This window comes from Grampus griseus (assembly GCF_964374135.1).
Source record: "Grampus griseus genome assembly, chromosome: 4".
NCBI classification, from domain to species: domain Eukaryota; kingdom Metazoa; phylum Chordata; class Mammalia; order Artiodactyla; family Delphinidae; genus Grampus; species Grampus griseus.
This window is the reverse complement of record NC_138997.1, coordinates 72,650,707-72,670,690: the sequence shown is the minus strand read 5'-3', so window position 1 is coordinate 72,670,690 and position 19,984 is coordinate 72,650,707. Positions and strand designations below refer to the sequence as shown.

At 41.4% G+C, this 19,984-nt stretch overlaps 1 protein-coding gene across 2 annotated transcripts in view; it reads left to right on the top strand.

Annotated features, from left to right (window-relative positions):
• The window catches only part of DCUN1D4 (defective in cullin neddylation 1 domain containing 4), a 70,592-nt gene that overhangs the window by 5,932 nt on the left and 44,676 nt on the right, over positions 1 to 19,984 (top strand). For both annotated transcript variants that reach the window (XM_082653498.1, XM_082653497.1), the window contains exons 2-3: positions 12,991 to 13,061; positions 13,237 to 13,276. Coding sequence is in view for 1 of the 2 variants with exons in the window: in XM_082653497.1 (XP_082509623.1) it covers positions 12,991 to 13,061; positions 13,237 to 13,276 (111 nt within the window). In the remaining variant the exon portion in view is untranslated. The remainder of the gene's footprint in view (positions 1 to 12,990; positions 13,062 to 13,236; positions 13,277 to 19,984) is intronic.

Genomic DNA, 19,984 nt, shown 5'->3' with positions numbered 1-19,984 from the left:
GGTCAGCTTAAATTAGAGTTAATAGCTTTCCACAGCTTATTCTTTTTTCTTATTCTGAGATTCAAGTTAGGAGAAGTACCTCTTGAGGGTTATTCTGTTAAGCAGAATGTACATTTAAAAATATTTGTGGCTATAAAAGAGGCTATAATTTGTGGTTTATGTTTTAAATAGAAAAAGTATTGAAATTTTAAATAGAATCATATATTTTAGCAATTGTTGCATGACTGTTTCAGATCTAAGGATCTTTTTTCTATCATGTTCAGTATTCTAGTAGACAAAGTAACTGCTGCTTTAGATTTTAATTGTTTTTCTTTTAATCAGAAGATGCCATTAATGAGTTATTTTCCATCTAGGAAGGTAGGCTTGTAGTTTTTGAAACTACTAATTAATATATTGAGTAAAACACTAAATGATGCAGAAGAAGATCCCCACCCTCCCCAAATAACATTACCTCTGGGTATGATTTTTTTTAGTTCCATCTTTAAAGATATTTTCCTTGTGAATATTTTTTGAAAACCTTTCATTACTTGCTGGCTGTATCAGTAGTACTTGCAGAGATGGTGTGTCATCCATCTATGTCCATGATGGCCTTTGCCAGTCTTCGGGGCCCAGGCTCTTCCTCTGATTGGGGAATTCTTACCATCAAAGGCAGAGCTGCCCAGATACACCCACACCAGGGTGTGAATCTGAAGCTGAAGGCAAGACATGGGAAGAAATTGGAAGTGCCTGGGGGCCATTTAAAGAGGATGGACAGTGGTGACCGCTGTTTCTAGAGGCCGTGGGAGCTGCAGTCCAGGCAGGTCCAGGCTGTGTCAATGGTGCACTCTGCAGTATGCCCTTAGGCATTATTTTGGTTGTACAGCTGATGTGCTTGGTCCTCTGGTTTTCCTAGAGATTCTGTGAACTACCCAATAACCTTTAAAAAAAAAAAACCACTGTTCATATAGCTAGTTGGTTTCTGATGCGCACAACTAAGAATTCGGACAAATCCAACATCCAGACCCGTCTTGGGTTGGTACTTGGCCGAGGCCCTTGTGGAGAAGAGCAGTGGTCTGCCTTTCCACCCTGGTTGGTCTCTGTTCAGAGTCCAAGAGTACTGGCTCGAGGTGACCCAAAAGGCTAAAGGGGGACACAGGCAGTGTCAGTCGGAGCTGCCTTTGCCAGTGGTCAGGCAGGACTCTGAGGCACGCATCAGTCACCCCACCAATCGCACTCTATGGAGCTCTTACTGCTGTCTTTGCCTGATTCCATCTTTGTCCCCCCACCCCTCCCCAAAATTCTTGAGAATATTAGGTATGGAAATAATATTGGTAGAATATTTATTTTGTTTATCCAAAATTATATCTGACAGTCTTAATTGCTTTTTAATTGACTTTATTGAGTATAATTTACATTCTATAAAATTGTACCCATTTGATAAATACGTGTGTGTGTAACCATTACTATAATTAAGATATAGAATGGTTTCCTATCTCCTTAAAGTTCCCTTGTATCCCCTTGCAGTCTGTACTTCTCTACCTCCCACCACAGTTTTTTTAAAGATTTTTTTGATGTGGACCATTTTTTTTTTAAAGTCTTTATGGAATTTGTTACAGTATTGCTTCTGTTTTATGTTTTGGTTTTTTGGCGACAGAGGCATGTGGGATCTTAGCTCCCCAACCAGGGATCGAACCCACACCCCCTGCATTGGAAGGTGAAGTCTCAACCCCTGGACCGCCAGGGAAGTCCCCCACCACAATATTTGGCTTTTAATATATATCATCTTAGGCCTCCTCTGTGTTAGTTGATGATTTGTCATTTTGCTGTTCATGGGGATAGTACAGTATAAAAAGGTGTAATAATCTCTCTCTGTCTTTTTACTGAACTGTTAAATCCAAAGAAAAACTATCAGTGCTATATAAATTATAAATCTGGTAATTAATACTTTACCACATAGAATGGGCTTGAATTAGATGACTTGTTCTCTTGAAAGATTTTCTGGTGGATGGCTTTTCTTGCTTCTCTGTGGGCCAAAGGCATACAATGCTAGGATTTGCTCCTTGGATACCACGATTTCTTTTAGTTGTTATCTGGGTCAGGCTGAGAAGCAGGAAAGCATAGTAGTTAAGCGTGGGCCCTGGTTCTAGGTTCTGCCTCTGTTAGTTGTGTGACCGTGGGTGAATTACTCAACTACTCTGTATAAGCTTCAGATTCCTCATGCATAAAGAATACCTCCTGTATGGTATGGAGTTGTTCAGTCAACAGTGTTTATTGAACACCTACTACGTACCAGGCCGTCTTCTTCATCTGTCATGAAGTTCCCCTTCCAGTGTGGGGGAAGATGCAGATAACAAGCAGGTAAATCATGTAGTATGTCAGATGGTGAGCGGTTCATTTGAGAAAACTCAAGCAGGGAAGGGAAGTGCACAGGTGCCCCTGTGTGTGCAGGGGGCAGAGGAGCAAGAGCAGGGACGTTGTAGTTGTACGAGGCTCAGTCAGGGAAGGCCTCACTAAGAGGGTTGTCGGGCAAGCGCTGGTGGAGGTGAGGGGGCATTCCAGGGAGAGGGGACACAAATTCAGAGACTGAGGAGGGGAGCAAGGCTGTAAATGAGGAACAGCAAAGAGGCTGGTGTGCTAAGAGTAGAGTTGGGGACTGGGCAGAGAGAAAGAAGTAGGAGGTAAGATCAGAAGTGATCCTGAGCATTAAATTAGATAGAACACAAAGTATTTAGAGAAACGCTTGGCCCTTTTCTAATGATTACTGTGTAATGACAATTCCTTCATTAGGCTTTAAAAGGAGACCCTTGAGAGGAAAACAGGTTATAAGAAAGAAAAGAAGCAAGTGAAGCGTTCCCTCACTTAGTCACTCACCAAACCTTTTTTCTTGCTGCTGGGTGCTGCTGTAACAGCATGACTGAGCCTGGTCCTCGTGTTTAAGGAGCTTCCTTCCAGCAGGCTTAGTGGTGGATGCAGAGAGGTCCTGCACAGTTGAAGTATGGGGCAGGGCAAGGTTATTTGGATGCCCAGGGTGCTTTGGGAACAAATAGGGAGTCATTAAAATTATACTTCAGGGAAGGGTTAGCTATTGTCATGTGGGTTTAGCTTTTGAAGTTTTATTATGTGAAGAAAAAGATGGGTGTGTGCCTGAGGGGTGAGGTGGGAGGGTGCTTTCCAAGCAGAGGGAACAGCCTGGCAATAGCATGGGTTTTGGATAGGCCAGAGCGAAGGGAGGCGAGGTGGAGGGATGGTCAGGAGCCATGGGGGAAGGGCTGAAAAGAGGCACCAGGGAGGGCTTATGAGTGGAAAGGAAGTGAGGGGAGAGAGAGAAGTTAGAGGAGGTGGGGCATGGGGAGAGAAGAGGAACAAAGTGGGATGGGGAGGGGAGGGAGTGACACGTGTTTATATGCAGTGATTATTCTTGGGCTGCTCCAGCTGCCGTGCCTGCCTTAACTCATGTGATCCTCACCACAGCGCTCTGAAGTACGTTAGGTAGGTACTGTTATCATCCCCACTTTCCAGATGAGGAAGCTGAGGTACAGAAAGGTTAACTAGCCTTCTCAAGGTCACACAGCTGATAGGTGGTGAACTGAGATTCTAACTCAGGCATTCTGACTCCGGGGTTTAGGTTCCCTCCACTGCCTATGAAATAATACTCACTGTTTTATCTGTGCTTTTCATTTAATCCTGTGGTAACCTGGCAGGTATATTGGAATTCCATATTTTGTCACTGTTATCTTTGTTTTGCAGTTGGTTCTTTTCTTCTTGGAATGGGTCCCAACAGAATAAGGTGTAGGATGAATTCCTCCCTTCCCACTGCTCTTCTTCCCCTCATTTCTGCCATCTCACAGTGACAGTGGGCGTTTAAAAATGGATTCTCGCTGGGCAACTGATTGTGGCAAAGAAGAGTATTTCCATACTTTTTCTTTACTCACTAATGAAATAGTCATTTTTAGTCTTAGATTTTATTTTAAACAGACGTTTGTATTAAGCACTTTTTAAACACATAATTTTTATATATAGGAGATACCTAACAAGATTGCAGAAAAGCCAGAAAGCTTCTTTCAGTAGAGCTACTAATGTAGTTTTTGCGTAACATCTTTGAAATGATTCTCTTTCCTTTTCCTGTAGTTGAGGGTGAGTTTAAGTCTTTTTCCCCTTTAAGATTTCTTTGTACAGATTCCATTCCCAAAATTATTAGACCGCAGGTTACTTGTTCTTAATTAAACAGGAAACTGAGAAGGAGTGTTGTACATTCAAGTCCAGGCAACTGGCTATTGAAGTGAGAGTTTTAAAGACCTGTCCTCTTGTCATCCCTTCTGCCCCATCTTTACTCTTTGATCTTCTGGGTTCAGTCTGTCTTAGTCTCTTCTATGTTGAATAATAATAGGGATTAAAATAATAAACCTTCATTAGTGCACAGTATGGGCCAGCACTGTGCTGAGTGCTTGGCATGCACCGTCTCAGGAGTCCTCACAAGCCCTTGTGAGGAGGGGCCTGCTGTTCTGGTCTAGTGAGGTTGGGTTATAGGCAGGGCCCTCAGCTAGGACGCCGCAGAGCAGGGACTCTAACCCAGGGCTTTCCGAGGCCAGAGCTGCACTCTTTACCATAAATCTGGCCTCTTCTGACATTAGTGAGGTGAGAGGGTGATTTTTACTCTGAGCGATGGAGTGGACGGATCTCTGTTCTTCCGTGGGTAGGGTAGGGTGAAGAGAGTGAATCTAGGGCCCTGTGTACCTTGTTACGGTGGGAGAGCAGCCAGACCGGCTGTCCTGGAGTGGCCGACTCCGTTGAGATGACACCACCAGCAGGCACAGGCTGTGCAGTGGATGACGGGTGCTAGGTGGCACGCCGCCTGTCTTGGGCGGGTGGCTTCTCTCCCAGCCGCTTCTACAGGTCCTGTGAGAGTTAGGAGGAAAAAGCCAGCAGCAGTGGTGTGCTTGGTTGGTTTTAACTTCAGATCTTGTGTTCCGTGAAAGCGCCGAGTCACCTGTGATGACCTGCTCCCTTTCCTTGTCAGTTTTCCCCTTTCCATGCTCACCTTTTTGGCTTTGTGCCTTATAAATAGCAAATATTTATTGATGAGGAGAATGATATTAACACCTTCCTCACTGCTACTTTGCTTCATTTGGTTTTCACCTAGCTTTTCGACCGTGAAAAGCCTGGATCTTGATCTTTTTTTCTCGCTGCAGGGCTTGCGGTGAATGAGTTGAACTCCCCTCTGGCCCGTGCTGAGATTGTGATGTGGGTATGGATTGGCTGCGGCAGGCTGGGGGTCGAGGCGAGGGTGGGGACGGAACTCTCCTCTCTGGTTGCACGGTAGAGGCACCTGGACTGCTTGAGAAGCCTTTGACAACCCCACTCCTGTTTTTATTTAGTTGGTCTGGATTGGGGCCCGGGCCCTGGCAGGTATTCGCACTGCCCAGGTGACTCTGATGTGCAGCGACTGGATTAATGCTCAGGAGCTTCCTGGGTGCTTGGGGTTTGGTTTGGGCTGGGGGTCAGAGGACTCCAAAGCTGCGACTGCCCCCCTCGGGCCCTGCCCTGGGCGGAGAGCACAGGCCACCCCGCTCGCTGTGCAAGTGAAGCAGAGTGCCGCGGAGCTGCCGCTCAGGTGGCGCCTGCCGTGTGCCAGGCACCGTGCTGGGCACCTTGCGGCACGGGTTAGTTTGATCCTCACAGCGTCCTTAGGAGGCAAGCACTATTACCATCCATTTTATAGACCAAGAAATTCCTACTTCTGACAAGTTAGACAGGCGTGTGGTATGAAGCTGACCCACAGCCTGGCTTTTGGTTTTTTCCTAGCTGTGGAAAACTCGTTTCGGATCTTTGTGTTTTAATAATTTGGCCTCACATGTGAATATGTTTGTTTTAACGAGTGAGATGTGTACTTGTGCCATCTCACATGGCTAAATGACGATCAGTTGGTATGCAGAAGTGTAAAGTGGTGTCTGTAATCCCAGTTGAAAATACTACTTTTTACAGCGTCAAAAGTAGAGTTCATTTTATGGTAGATTTTGTCTGTCAAGTTATTTTGAGATAAAACTCATTTCTAATGACCTTTTTTACTTAAAATTGCATTTTGTACTTGTCTTGTAAAATGACTTATACTCTGTATGCTTGAGCTCGTGTATAGATCCTCCCTGACTTGTAAGCTGACCCCCTCTTTACACTGGCTTCTGTAACCTTCCAGGGTACTAAGCAAATCGAATCTCAGCATTTTAAACGTGCTCCAGTCTCGCCATCATAAAGCCCAAACTCAGCAGTCCCTCAGTCCCCCACCTGCACCCCAAAAGCCATCACTGATTTAGTTCTTCATTTTCATTGTCATCAGAATGTATTTATTAGTACATATCTGTGCATAGGGCTTATTAAAAATTTTTATACCCGAGAGCATTGCTCACTGATTGGCCACCTGGAGTTTAGCTAATAATAAAATACTTCTGTGAATCTTTAGGGACAAGAGGAAAGAGGTGTACTTAATAGAAATAATATAGGCGTTGTGTATCTTTTCTGCACCATCTTTTCTCCAAAAAGGAAAAAAAGAAGTTGGTAGGTTGTTTTAGATTTTACCAGCTTTAGTATCTTTTTATTTAATATTAAAGTTCTCTAACTTTGGGTGCTTGCTTATTAACAACCTTGGGTGGGAAATGCTTTTTACCCCAGATGGAGTGTGAAGATACATGGACACTTGCTCCCATCAGAAATAAGCTAGAATGGAGGAAGGGGCTTTGGATTGGGAATTAGAAGATGTGAATTATCCCCAGCTTGGCCACAACTAGTTACCTGACCCTGCTTGGGCTAATTTTCGTAGCTCAAGGAGAATTTTTGAGACTTGGACAAAAGGACATGAAATGTTGAGCTTCCCTCTCAGCCCCTAAAAGCAATCTTGTTGGTTTTCCTCCCAGTACCATCACATTTTGTGTAGAGGTTAGTTCTAAAGTCCACATGTAAGGTGAAAATCACCTGTATTAAAAATATCACTGGAAATACTTTCAGAAGGTGCCCCTCCTCAGAGGTTGTCTCCAACACAGCAGTTCTTTCCTCTAGCGTTAGGACAGGTCGCAGGCTCTTCAGTTGAGCACAGTCGCAGCAGCTGGCTTATGTTTAGGGACTGTGTTTTATGAAGAATACATTTCTTTAAATACTTGACTCATACAAGGTTGTGAGATCCACGTGGAAACTGAGCCGACCCAGTGACCTTCAGATTCCTGTTGCCCAGCTCCCACTCATTAAGTAGAGGCCTTGAGGGCAGTTACTGGGACAATTGACTTTTCTTCTCTCTCCCTCTTCATTTTGCCAAGCAATTGAGTTGAATTTGTGTGAGTTGAATGTGGATGTCCTGCAATCCGGTTGTACTCGGGATGTCTTCCCTCCACTTTTGCTGCCACAGTCTACCTTAAGACCCTAATCATTTCCCACCTCAGCCACTTCCAGCAGTCTTCATGAAAGGCCGCTCTAAATCCAGGCCACACACCCGCCGTAGGGAAATTTATCTAAAAAACTGATTAAAACACTTTCACGGCACCCAGGCTCACAGCAGTGCTTCTCAGACTCCTCCGCCAGCGTTCTGCTATGGCAGAGTTAAGGACTCTCTGGGTTCTGGGAGCGTAACTTGGTCTGGTGAAATTTCTTTCAAATTTTGTGCCATAGTCATTTTTTTGTTTTCATGTGAAACACTTGTACATGGATTACCTTTGAGTAGGACTGATGCTGCTTGAATGTGCCATGTTTATCTGTTACATTTGCATACCCTCTGATGGTCCAATTGGAAATACAAGTCCTTAGGAGATTAAACTCTCAAGCAGGATTCAGAGCTGCCTTTTTCTGACCTTGCCTGCCTTTTGAGTCTCCTGATACCATGCTGCTTCTCACATATGAAGATCTAATGGTGTGAATGCACTGAAATACCCTGAACATATTGAATTTAAGTCTTGATGCCTCTGTACCTGCATTCATTTATTCCTTGAGTATTTATTGAGCACCTGATGTTTCCCAGGTATTGCTTTAGGTACGAGGGATACAGCAGTGGACAAGAGCAAGCAAGTTCTGGCCTTTGTGAAGCTTACATTCTAATGCAAGAGGAAGATGACACACAAATATGACATATATGACGAGGTACTAATGCCATAAAGAGAAGTAAAGCATGGTAAAGTGATAGTGAAGAAGGGGTCCTGTTTGTTGGGTCTGGCAAGGTTCTGTAAGAAGGTGATATTTTAGTGGCAACCTGTGTGAGAGAAAGCCATGTTATTATTAGAGGAAAGAGTGCTCAATGCAACGAGAATAGCACGTGCAAAGGCCCTGAGGTAGGAGCATGTTTGGAGTGTTCACAGAATAGCAGGAAGCTCACTGCAACTGAGAAGAGTGAGCAAGGGGAAGATGAGTAAGAGACGAGATTGGGTACATGGGTAGAGGCGGAATGTGCAGAGAGAGCCCTGAGTCCATGATACGGAGGACTTTTCTTTTGCTTTGGATGCCTTCCCCTTCCATGCTTTGGGTGAGGTTGAAATTAATTTTAATTTGTTCCACATGGTAGTTGGTTGCCCCTCAGTTTGCTAAATAATTATCTCTTGCCCATTGGTTTGAAAAAAAAAAAGGCAAAAGATTTATTTGATCTGAAGAGAAACCAGAGTATTACATTGATTTGAAATGCCAGTTAATCATATTAATTATATGTGTTTATGCATACTTACAAACATACAGACATATGTTTATTAGCGCTCTTCCGTTGATTTGTATTATAATTATAATTACCTCTATACCAGGCATTGGCAAACTACAGCCCATGGCTCCAGTCAGGCCCACCACCAAGTTTTTATAAATAAAGTTTTATAAATAAAGTTTTATTGGAACACAGCCACACTCATTTGCTTGTGTATTGTTTATGGCTGCTTTTGAGCTACAATGGCAGGGTAGTTATAACAGAGGTTGGATGGCCCACAAAGCCTAAAATATTTAAGATTTGGCCCTCTGCAGAGAATTTACCAACCTCTGCTTTATATTATGTATTGTCTGATAGGGCAAGTTCTTCCTCATTCTTCTTTTTCAACAATTTCTTGGCAAGTCAAGCACGTTTGTTCTTTTCAGATGAACTTTAGAATCAATCTGCCAAGCTTGCCTGACTCCCTTCCTTTTCCCCCACCTCTTTTTTGGGGTAGGGAAGTGGGAGGCAGGGAGAATAGGAATTTGACTGCATTTAATTAATACTTTAGTAAAGGGTGAAGTGATTGCCTTATAATACTGGGTCTTTCCATTCCAGGAATATAATATCTCTGCATTTTTGTCTTTCAGGAAACTTTCATTGTTTCTTCATTCGGTTGTTGCATGTTTAAGTTTATTCCTATGTGTATTATTGCTTTTCATTGCTGTTGTAATTAAGATCACCTCCCAGCTATATTTAACAAGTGACTATTTATGTCATAAAAGAAAGGTTTGGATTTTTATGTATTTAAATTGTTTCTGACCCTCTTATGGAAGTAAACTCCTCTTAGGACTGTTAATTCTGAAATTTGATTCTTTTGGTTGATGGTCATTGTCTGAACTTACCAATAATTGTTTTATTCCTAATATTTATGTCTCTGCCTATGTTGTGGGATTCTATACCAAGAGTAGTTTGGGGGAAGTGAATTTTGACTCTCATTGACGTTCACTTTCTTCCATTATGTAGGTCACAGCAAATGGTAATTATGTAAAAACCCAAACAAACCAACCAAAAAAAAAACCCCCCCGGAAAACTTTATGCCCAGTCAGCATTTGTTGATCATTTTTAAGAATGCCCAGAAGATAATTTAGGCAGACCATTTATCAAGCAGGCTATGCCTTTCTGCAGAGCCATTTGTCGCTTTTAATACAGAATGTAGGGTTCGCATGTCAGACAGGAGAGTCAAACCCAGTGACTACTGTGGAGGGCCTTTTGATCATGGACTAAAGTTTACTTAACCAAGCATTTATACTTTGGAATTAAAATATGAGCAGAAGGAGATTTTATGAATGAGTTAGTACTTTCCTAAATATGTTCTCTGTAAAGCATTTGATCTTTATCCTTAACATCTATTCCTAAAGGATGTGAAATCTATTTTAGATTTCAAGGTCTCTTACTTGCCCTGAGCACTGAACAGATGAACCGTAAATTCAATATGTGTTAACCTTTGTGGGTTTATCTTTTAATGCCATTTTGGTCTTTTTTTCCTGAATTTGTGTCTACTCCCCAGCTTCTTACCTTGGTGAAACTAAAGAAGAACTATTCTGTTCATGCTGCTGTTCCTTTTCTTTTTCCCTTTCTTTTTGGTGAAGCGATGATAAGGTGGTTATGGTAGTAGACGCCGGATATGGAAATAGAGAATTGCTGACATATATTATGTGACTTGTGAAATGAACCTTGTTGCTTGTGTTATCTGTAAAGTGAAGCTTCATGTATAGAACCTGATCTTAAATGCTTTTGTATATTTTTTTCCACCATCATTATGAACGTCAGTTGGTGGTATATGAATATAGATAGAAATGCCATCATACACAGTAGAGATGTATCAGGCCACATGCCTCAGTCACAGAGGGAGCTCCAACTTTGAGATCTTTGATGTGGGGCTTGACTTGGACCGACAGAAAGTAGAAACCATTGTAGATAGCTGTGTGGTGTGGAAAATGGTATGATCGAATAGTGTGATAATTGATGTCTTTTATTCGGCACTCACTGTGATCCAGGCATTACATTGGCTGTCTGCCACATCTAGGCATTGTAATCTCACTTCACAACTGAGGACGTTGAAATTTAGGTTAAATAACTGGTAGGCCTGAGATTCAAATTGACTGTTAGACTCCAGAGTCAGGTTGTAAAGCTCAGTGAGTGGTGTTTTGGCAGAAACCGTGTGTGTGTGTGTGTGTGTGTGTGTGTGTCTGTGTGTCTGTGTGTCTGTGTGTGTCTGTGCGCGCGCATGTATATAGAAGGATTTAGCAGTTTTGTTTAGATTCTCCTGTGTGAATCTTGACAGTTGAATTAACATCAGGGTGGTATGGCATGAGTTCTGGAGACCTCATTGCTGCAATGATCTTTGGCAAACCCCTCCTGTGTGGCCTCAGTGAGAGAGAATCTAGACCCTTAAGTTTTCTGGTTTTGTTTTTTTGGGGGGCCCAGGAGCTTAATTAATATTTCAGGATGTTAATGTAGTATATCATTTGTCTTCCAAATTTTAAATTGAGAGAGTACAAAAAGGGGGTTTATGGCTTGGTCGTAGGTGCCAGGGGAGGGGGGCAGTGTAAGAATAAGCTCCCCAAAGCCTTTGCAGGTCAGGAGGAGGCTGTTGCTTCTAGTTTTAGAGCCCCCTACACAGCTTTATGAAATAGAAGCATAAGTAAATAAATACACACACATGTAGACACTCGGATACCCCAAATGGTTTTTAATCCTTTTCTGTGCAGTCGTACTAATTAAGATGGAAAATCAAGGTCTGTGCACATTATGTCATCATTTACCTTAAATATGGCTAAACCATTCAGATGCCAAATAATTAATAATGCAAAATAGTTAACACATGTCTATATTTGAGGCCCTGCTCTGGTTGCCTCTCAGCCAACAACTCTGATTCTTTGGACCATTCTCGGTGGCTGTGCCTGCGGCGTGCGTGTGCCAGAGCCGTGCATGTGCCCATGTACACGTGCAGCCCGCTGCTCCCGGCAGCGGCGTGTGCATGTTAGGGTCTCCGCTGCCTGCTGGCCCCTCTGCCCTCCAGGCCAGCCTAGACCTGGATTCCTGGCACAATTTAGAAAAGAAAGTGAAGCTTTCTAAATGCTGACAAGTCTGCTTGCTTTCCAGATTCGGAGCAGCAGCCCAGAGAGTCCAGCCCCAGCAGAGACAATTCGTGCTGTAGTGTCCGCGCTTTGCATCTGATATGTGTCCCACATAAAATTCCAGTGAAGGGAGATTATTTTCTTTTTTATCCGAACGGCATAACTTGGAAAGTTACAGTATCTTTTCAAGGTTATTTTCAGACTAACCTTTACTAGTCTTTATGATAGTAAAGAAAAGGAACTACTGTAAATCTTGATATTTTATGAAAATACTTCTATTGCTTGTTCAAATATGAAATTATTCAGAGACTTTTAACCCATATTTGGATAGCCTAATATGTAGGCAAGCATACTTAACTTTATAAAAAACATTTGAAATTGGAGATTCAAAAGCCTAACAGTTTAACTTAAAGTTTTATGTTGTGCAGGATTGTATGATGGAGCAACTTAATTCGTCTTGTGTGTGTGATTCATTGTGCAGTTATTAGAGATGGCATGTGGAGACAGTCATTGATTTGGCCATGTTTCTCTGTGAGTGTGAGTTCTGCCTCTGTGTTTCTGGTTCTGTGGCACATTTTACTGTTGCCATGCAGCTAACTATAGACTATACATCCCAGAGCCCTGGCCTTTCAGACTGGGAGCTTGCAGGATAGTCCTTTGATCTGTCTGTGTTTGTTAAATTAGGAAGGGGAGGGGCTTAGATTCCATTTCTGCTCTATGTTATATAAGAGCCAACAAAATAAGTATATTGTAAGAAATGCCGAATGGTTGAGATGCTTTCCTATTATTTTCTTGCCAGGAGCTTGATATTGTGCTAGTAATTCTGGGGAAGAGAAAGAGAAAGTGAACAAGTTTCATTTGAGATCTGTCTTCTATTTTTGTGACTTGTTTAATTTGCTAGCATTATTGATATTTTTCTTTTAAGCTCAAGTTTATTGCTGATAGGCTATTATAACTACTGAAGTATTTTTGTTTTACCTTACAATTCACATGAAAATGTCATGAACTTTATTTTAACATGTGGTTGGGAATTTAATTGTCAGACTTTATTTCTAGCAGATAGGTTGGTAGTTGCATGTTGTATCTTATTTAATAAGTATCAAATTAATGGAGATAGAATTCAGTTGTATCAAAACATTTGTTTATCTTCACTTCTGAGCTTTCTTTTTTAATAGTCTTTTTGCAATATGAGAAGTAAATGACACTGAATTTTCCCCTTTTCTTTTAAAGACTTTCAGCTGAACTCTCATCTCTCAACACTGGCAAATATTCATAAGATCTACCACACCCTTAATAAGCTAGTAAGTCAATCTTTTAAAGACAAAACTACCAGCCGTTTAAAGTAGTAGTTTTAAGTGGATTTGATAAAATTTAGATTATGGATATTAAGATATCAGCTGTTTATGAAAATATTGAATTTTAAAGCTTGCTGTATGGTATGTGATTTCTTGGTAATGATGAACATATTTCTTGCAGAATCTAACAGAAGACGTTGGCCAAGACGATCACCAAACAGGTATCTATAAATGCTAACACTACTTAATTTTAAATAAACTTCCTAATATAAAGTTATAATGCATTCCATTAGCAAGTTGTTACTTGGTTGAGGATTGTTCTTCAGGGTGTATGGAGGTAGCCATCTCACAGCTCCTTCCCTGGAGGACATCTGTTCTAGGGCTCTGGCTTACAGAGTACTTCAGTTCCTTTAAAGGGGCTGGGGAGTCTCCCCAGTGGTTTCAAAATAATCATTTCTCTACTGAAGTGTTTAGTTTATACTAAAAAGTTGCTACAGTTGTGCAGTTTGGAAGGTATTGCATAAATATTTGTTGACTTGAGATGTAAAATGAGTTGATAGGTCGGTAGGGGCTTGTGTGTGTATGTGTTGTATAGGTCTTGAGGATTTATGAATGGGAAAACTGAAAGTTGATAATCGTAAACAGTTCTCTAGCCCTGTGGTTCTCAAACTGTAGCTGGCATTATAATCACGGAGGTGGGGGGTAGTTCCAATGGATTGCTGGGCTCCACCCCCAGAGTTTCTGATTCTGTAGGTTCGGGGTGGGGCCCTAGAGTTTGCATTTCTAACCAGCTCCCAGATGATGCTGATGCAGCTGGTCTGGAGACCACACCTTGAGAACCACTTCTCTAAACTGTAATGATCATAAAGTTCAGAAACTTGCACTTGATCTGTAGTTACGAAAACTTCCAGCAAAAATGATTAAAATATATTTTAAAGTTTTTGAAAATTATCACAGTAATACATGATTGTTAGAGAATTATGAATAGCACAGAAGCAAAGGAAGTAAAAAGCCACAATCCTCCTTCACGTCTCCCAGTCCAGCCTTCCCCCAGTTTGCCGCTTAATGTTTGTTCTTTCAGACATTTTTGTACCTGCATATATTTTTATAGTAGTGTTTTTTTAAATTTATCATTGATGAGCTCATACTCTACATACTATATAGCATCGTTCTTTTTTCATTTAATTTTTTAACTTAATGGTGTATCTTTGAGGTTGTTGGGATTTAGAACTCTCCCCACCCTTCCCCTCCAGATTGGTTCAGGATCAATTGAAAATTAGGCACAAGATGGAGATTGAAGTAACAGTTGTGTTGGAAAGCACAGCTTAGAAGAGCAACAAAAATGCAGAGGCTTTTCAGTATTTCAACTTAATTAGATAGCCTTACACGCAATCACTGCCACAGCTAGTTAAGCACAGCACTTCTCCCGGCCCCTCTCTAACCCACCACTTATGGTGGAAGGGTATCAGCTTCTGCTGGCAGGTTGATCTGAAAGGGAGTTCAGAAGGGGCTGGGCCCCTCTGCTCAGTTCCTCCCTGCCCCAATCACCAGTTAGATCAGACATTCCTTCTTCCAGAGGAAGGAATGAGAGAAGGGGGAATGTATTCTAGAAGGCCAGGCCACGGAGGGTCCCTTCACCTGATCTTTCTGTTTTAGTAAATATAGGTCAACTCAAGGCAGTCAAAAACAGTTTGCTTAACAATTTTATTTATTGATTGATTATAGCTCCTTAATTTTAGAAGCAGTGTATGCACATGGTTTTAAAAGAAATGTCAGAAAGGTGTAAAGAAGCGAAGGTTGCTGGCCCATTTTATGAGCCCTAGCTCCCATGCCCACTAGTACTACACCCTTGACTCTCCAGAGATAACTCTTATATTCTTGTATTTGTTTCCCAAATGACGATGATATATGTTTTTCCCCAAATGCAAGTATACCTTTGTATGTGCCTCTTGCTTTTGTCACTCAGTATATCTTGGAGATCTTTTCATTGCAGCACATTTATAAAGCTTTATTTTTCAATGACTGCATGATTTTCTGTTTCATGGATATATCATAATATGTTTCTATTGATACACATTTAAGTGTGTTTAACTTTTAGCTAATTTTCAGGGCCAGTTTTAAAAGTTAAAAAAAAAAACACATTTCTCTCTACTGTTCTGGAACAATATATTGGTAGACATCAGAGATTTTTTAAACTTAAGAGTTAGTGTAGTTTTGATTTTTTAAAACTGAATTTTGTGTTTGTAAAGCCTTTAAGTTGTCTTTCCCTTGGCTAAGGTAATAAAACATCTAAGTGCTGAGTCTTGTACATTCTGTAGTTAAAGTTGAACTTTGGATTTGAATGAGTATTGTTACTGTGGTAATTTCACATTTAAATATTTAACCTGAATGTGGCAATTTAATAACTATAAGCTATAATTAAGGAAAACGAAAGTGGAGAGTGTGTTTGGCCTCATGCCTCCTCTTTCGCCCTTGGGGACAGTGGATGTGCCTGATATTTGGTATATGACTTGCTGGTGCAGTTCCTCGTACCTCATACGTGCCAGTCAATGTCAGTTAACATTAGTAATTTCTCAGAGTGGTCCATTTCCCCATCTGGTTATAGCATCACTTGTGATTACCATACCTGACAGAGTATACTTTAAAAATTAAGTAACATAAAATCCGTAGTGTTTGGAAACCTGAGAAAGTTAATCACTATAGTGCCTCTTTGTAGTGCCTCCTTGAATTTCTTGGCCCATCAGTAGTCTGAGCCATTTCTATAACAACTGTATATGGAAGAGCCAAACTAAGTGCAAAAGAGGACTGTATCTTCCTGCTCTGTTTCCTTTAACACTTTCCTTTGGTGCTTTCAGTCTTCCACCAGAAAAAGAAGAAAGAAAAAAAAAAAAGAAGAGAGAGTGTGTATGTTAAAATTGGCGAAGCAGCACAAAATACTGGGAGTGAATTTAAAAAACCAGAGAGGACCCAAAAAAAATGATGGAGGATGGTAGATGTCAAAAGTCAGTATTGTTTAGAGAGAAAGGAAAGGAAATTTTTTGGTCTTAAATAGTAGGATAAAAATTGCGCATTTGGACACTACTAGTTTTACTGAAGCAAGCAAGTAGTTCAATGCTCTGTTCAAGAAAATGAAATAAAATATTTAGGTACTGGTAAGATGTCTTAAAATGCATCCTATTTACCAACTTAAATTACTATACCTTTGTGACATTATTCAGTGAAAAGTGAGGTGAAATGGCTATATGAAAAGTATTGAAATGGCAGAATGAACGTGTAAAATGTTATTAAGTGAGTCAAGGCTATATGATACAACAAACTCATTATAATGAAAATTAGTGAGATTTTTGTATTGGAACATGCATTTATACTAAGTTCGGAAAAGTCAGAAAAATTCTCTAATTGTATAAACCTCTTTGAGGATGACTAGAAACTGGGCACACAATTTAATATGTCTTACAAAAAATGAATCCTGAACAGGACCTTTTTTCACTTGAGGCCCACAGCAGGAAGATTAAATTAAAAAAAAAAACAGAACAGAACAGTGGAGCAGTGATTTAGATACCATTTATTAAGAATAACATGGTTAGTTAAATTATTATCAAAACAACCAGCTGCATAGGCATTAAAAGGCCTTTGGTTTGATCCAGGTGAACTTAAATTGCTCTTTAAAAATTGATTTTTTATGGGACCAAATATTGCAATAGATATGTTAAAAATGTTGGCGGTATTTCTAGTTGTTTAATGTAAGAAGAATAGCTATATTCATTGACCTCCTGATTTATTTGAAAATATGGTCAGTTAATAGAATAATTTATTTGTTCCTCTTAAAAACTGAACCAAAAAGAAATGACCCTGAACTCAAATCATAACCTTTGGTTAAAAAATAGAAACAATTTTTATTGCCTTCCTAAGGATCATTTAAACACTTCAGCTTCAAGAAAGAGCTTCTAACGATGGGAGAGGCAATTTCGGAGTCACTGTCACAATGTAGAAATATTATAGACTGAACACCAGAATATCTATCACGATAATGTGAAGGAGCCTGAACCATAGTTTGGGATTCCTAGTTGAGATTATTCATCTCTTCCTCTTCCTACTTCTTTATTATTATAATAAAAAGGCTTTTTCTCTTTCATAAGTACCTGCCAGACGTTTCTAATGAGATTTAAGATGGATCCTTAAAATCTTTTTCATCACTTTTTTTTCTTGGGTGATTGGCAAATATTGAAAACTTGCAGCTCTGATGATTTCAAATCAGTTTATGGGTTAAGTCGCTTTAATTTGTTAACTATTTATTGAATAGGAACTTTCAGGTGCTCCACTTATTGGCCCGTTGTCTTATCTGTAGAATTGGGGTGGTAATAATACCTCAGATTTGTGAAGATAAATTTGCAAGTGATTTGTAGTTACTAATTTAAAACTTCAGCCTTAATATTTTGCCTCTACCTGTAACGTCAGATGGTTTATACCTAAGTACATACTTGTAACAGGTTAAAATAGCTAAAGCTTCTTTGAAACATAAACGTTCCATAACATTGTTGTTTACAGTATTTGCTTACTGAATTTTCTTTTTACTCTAAAAATAAAGTTTAATTAAGGTAGATAAAGTGATACAAGTTCTAAAGCAGTAAAGTCTAAATTTAATGATACGAGTAAATACAAATTTGTAAAACATTCATTTAGGTGTAAGTGTTTTTATTATAAAAAGACATCACAGAGTTATTTTAAGAAGCAGACATTCTAGAATATTTGTGTTTAAAAAAAATCCGACCTGCCAGGAAACTTAGAATCAAGTGCTTTTCTTAACTGACAAATGGGAAAGAAAATCTGAAATGGTGGTATATTATCTATTCATAGATGTTTCAAATTTCTGGAAACATACTGATCTCTAAGCAGAATTTGATTTACGCTTGTTTTAGGAACACATTTATTCAACAAATATTTGCGAGTCTACTGTGGGACTCTCAGTACTGTATATACTGTATTACTACTGTACTAAGATGATATATTAGCTGCTGTGTCTGCACAGGTGAACAAATCAGAACCCTGCAAACCAAGGTGTACTTTTGTGCATGAACCTAAAAACCTGAGTTGTTGCTCTTGCTCAGGTAGGATCCCTGGAGCCATGCGGGGTTGGGGGAGCAGCTTCGGGGCCACCGAGCCGTGAGTTGTGTGCTCTTCGTGTATTTTTGTTGACTTGGTTCATGTTGGCAGATTATTTTAGGTAAACTTGTTTTCCTCAGCGTTAAAAAATTGCTTTTGGGCTTCCCTGGTGGCGCAGTGGTTGAGAGTCCGCCTGCCGATGTAGGGGATATGGGTTCGTGCCTCGGTCCGGGAAGATCCCATATGCCACAGAGCGGCTGGGCCCGTGAGCCATGGCCGCTGAGCCTGCGCGTCCGGAGCCTGTGCTCCGCAACGGGAGAGGCCACAACAGGGAGAGGCCCGCGTACCGCAAAAAAAAAAAAAAAAAAAAATTGCTTTTGAGATAGCCTGGAACTTTTCACTGTCATCATGGGTTCCAGGGTTCTACCTGTGGAGCTGTGCTGCGTCGTGCGAGTTGGACTCGTCCTTCCTGTGAGGTGGGGGTGGGTGGCGAGAGGCTCAGTGAGCCAGTGGGTGCCTGGGCTGTAATGGGCACCGGGGACGAACAGATGCCGTTTCATTGTGAAGGGTGGCCCCTAACAGTCACTCGCTTATGCCGATGATTGGAGCAGAGAGGTCTGAACGAACGCCATGGGAATAAGTGAAAGAATAAAACGCCAAATTTGGGATGCTTTGGGGCTAAAATATGAGTAAGTTTTACACCAGGAGAAGCGATTTGTGGAACTTCAACAGTAAGAAAAAAAATTAAGTTGAAAAAGTTACTTTATGATGTTTGTATGTTTACCAGAAACATGATACTCTTGTCAAGTAGGAATCCGTGAAAGCAAGACATTATGCCAGTGTTTCTATGAAGAGGCAAATAGTAGAGGAGCCGGTGGATTTATCTTTATTGGTGAATATTGGTGAAGACATTATTTTAAATGGTGTTCATCTTCCCACGCGCTGAGGAGATGAGTGCATTTCCTCTGTGTTCTGCAAACGCTGGTGGGAGGAAGAGGTTCCTCCCGGAACAGATGCTCAGAACCCGACCGTGACCAGTACCAGGAGACAGTGTCTTTCCTTCAGACGTGCACGTCCAAGGTGGGAGAAGCAAGCCTCGAAGCTGAAGGCAGACTCTGTTTCTGAGCAGCGTGGCAGGCTTTCCGGCAAGGCGGGACCCACTTTTTCATTCTGCAAGCTCCACCCTGAGGCATTAACGGACAAGAATAAATCTTGACCGTTGGCAGTCTGCAAAAGCTTGGGTCTCCATGCACCTCTTCAGACCTTTCTGCGCGCTTCAGCGTAAACAGGACTGCCGTTTCACCAGGAGGACGAGCGGGGCGTGTGTGGTGGGCAGCACGTTGTCTGGCTCTTTCTCTTCCTGATTTTGCTGCTGTTGTGGGGAGAGAGATATGGGCGTGCCTTGTGTCTCTGAAGAACCTCCTACTCCCTCCGTTGTTGGGCTCTGGGAAGGGTGGTTGAGGATCGTTGTCTTTTCAGCCTGGTAGGCGCTGCCTCTGGCTGAAGGAGCAGGCAGGGTCCAGTACCCGGCGCTGGGCCCACGCCTCGTTCGTGCTGTTGTCCTGTTTTGTGGCAGAAGAGGTGGTTTCGGCTATTCTGTTCCTGAAGCGCATCGCCTGGGAACTTAGCGTGGTGGTGGAAGCCTGAGTATGTCCTGAGATTGAGGTTCCAGTCCCGACCGTTGCGCTTACCAGGTTGGGACTGTTAGCTACTGACAGCTCTGTCCCTGCCTTCTGAACAGCTTTCTAGAGAGAACTGTCCACATTCACTGAGATCACACCCTCCGCTCACGTCCTTCCCCAGCCTGTTGCAGCCCTGTCCCCAGC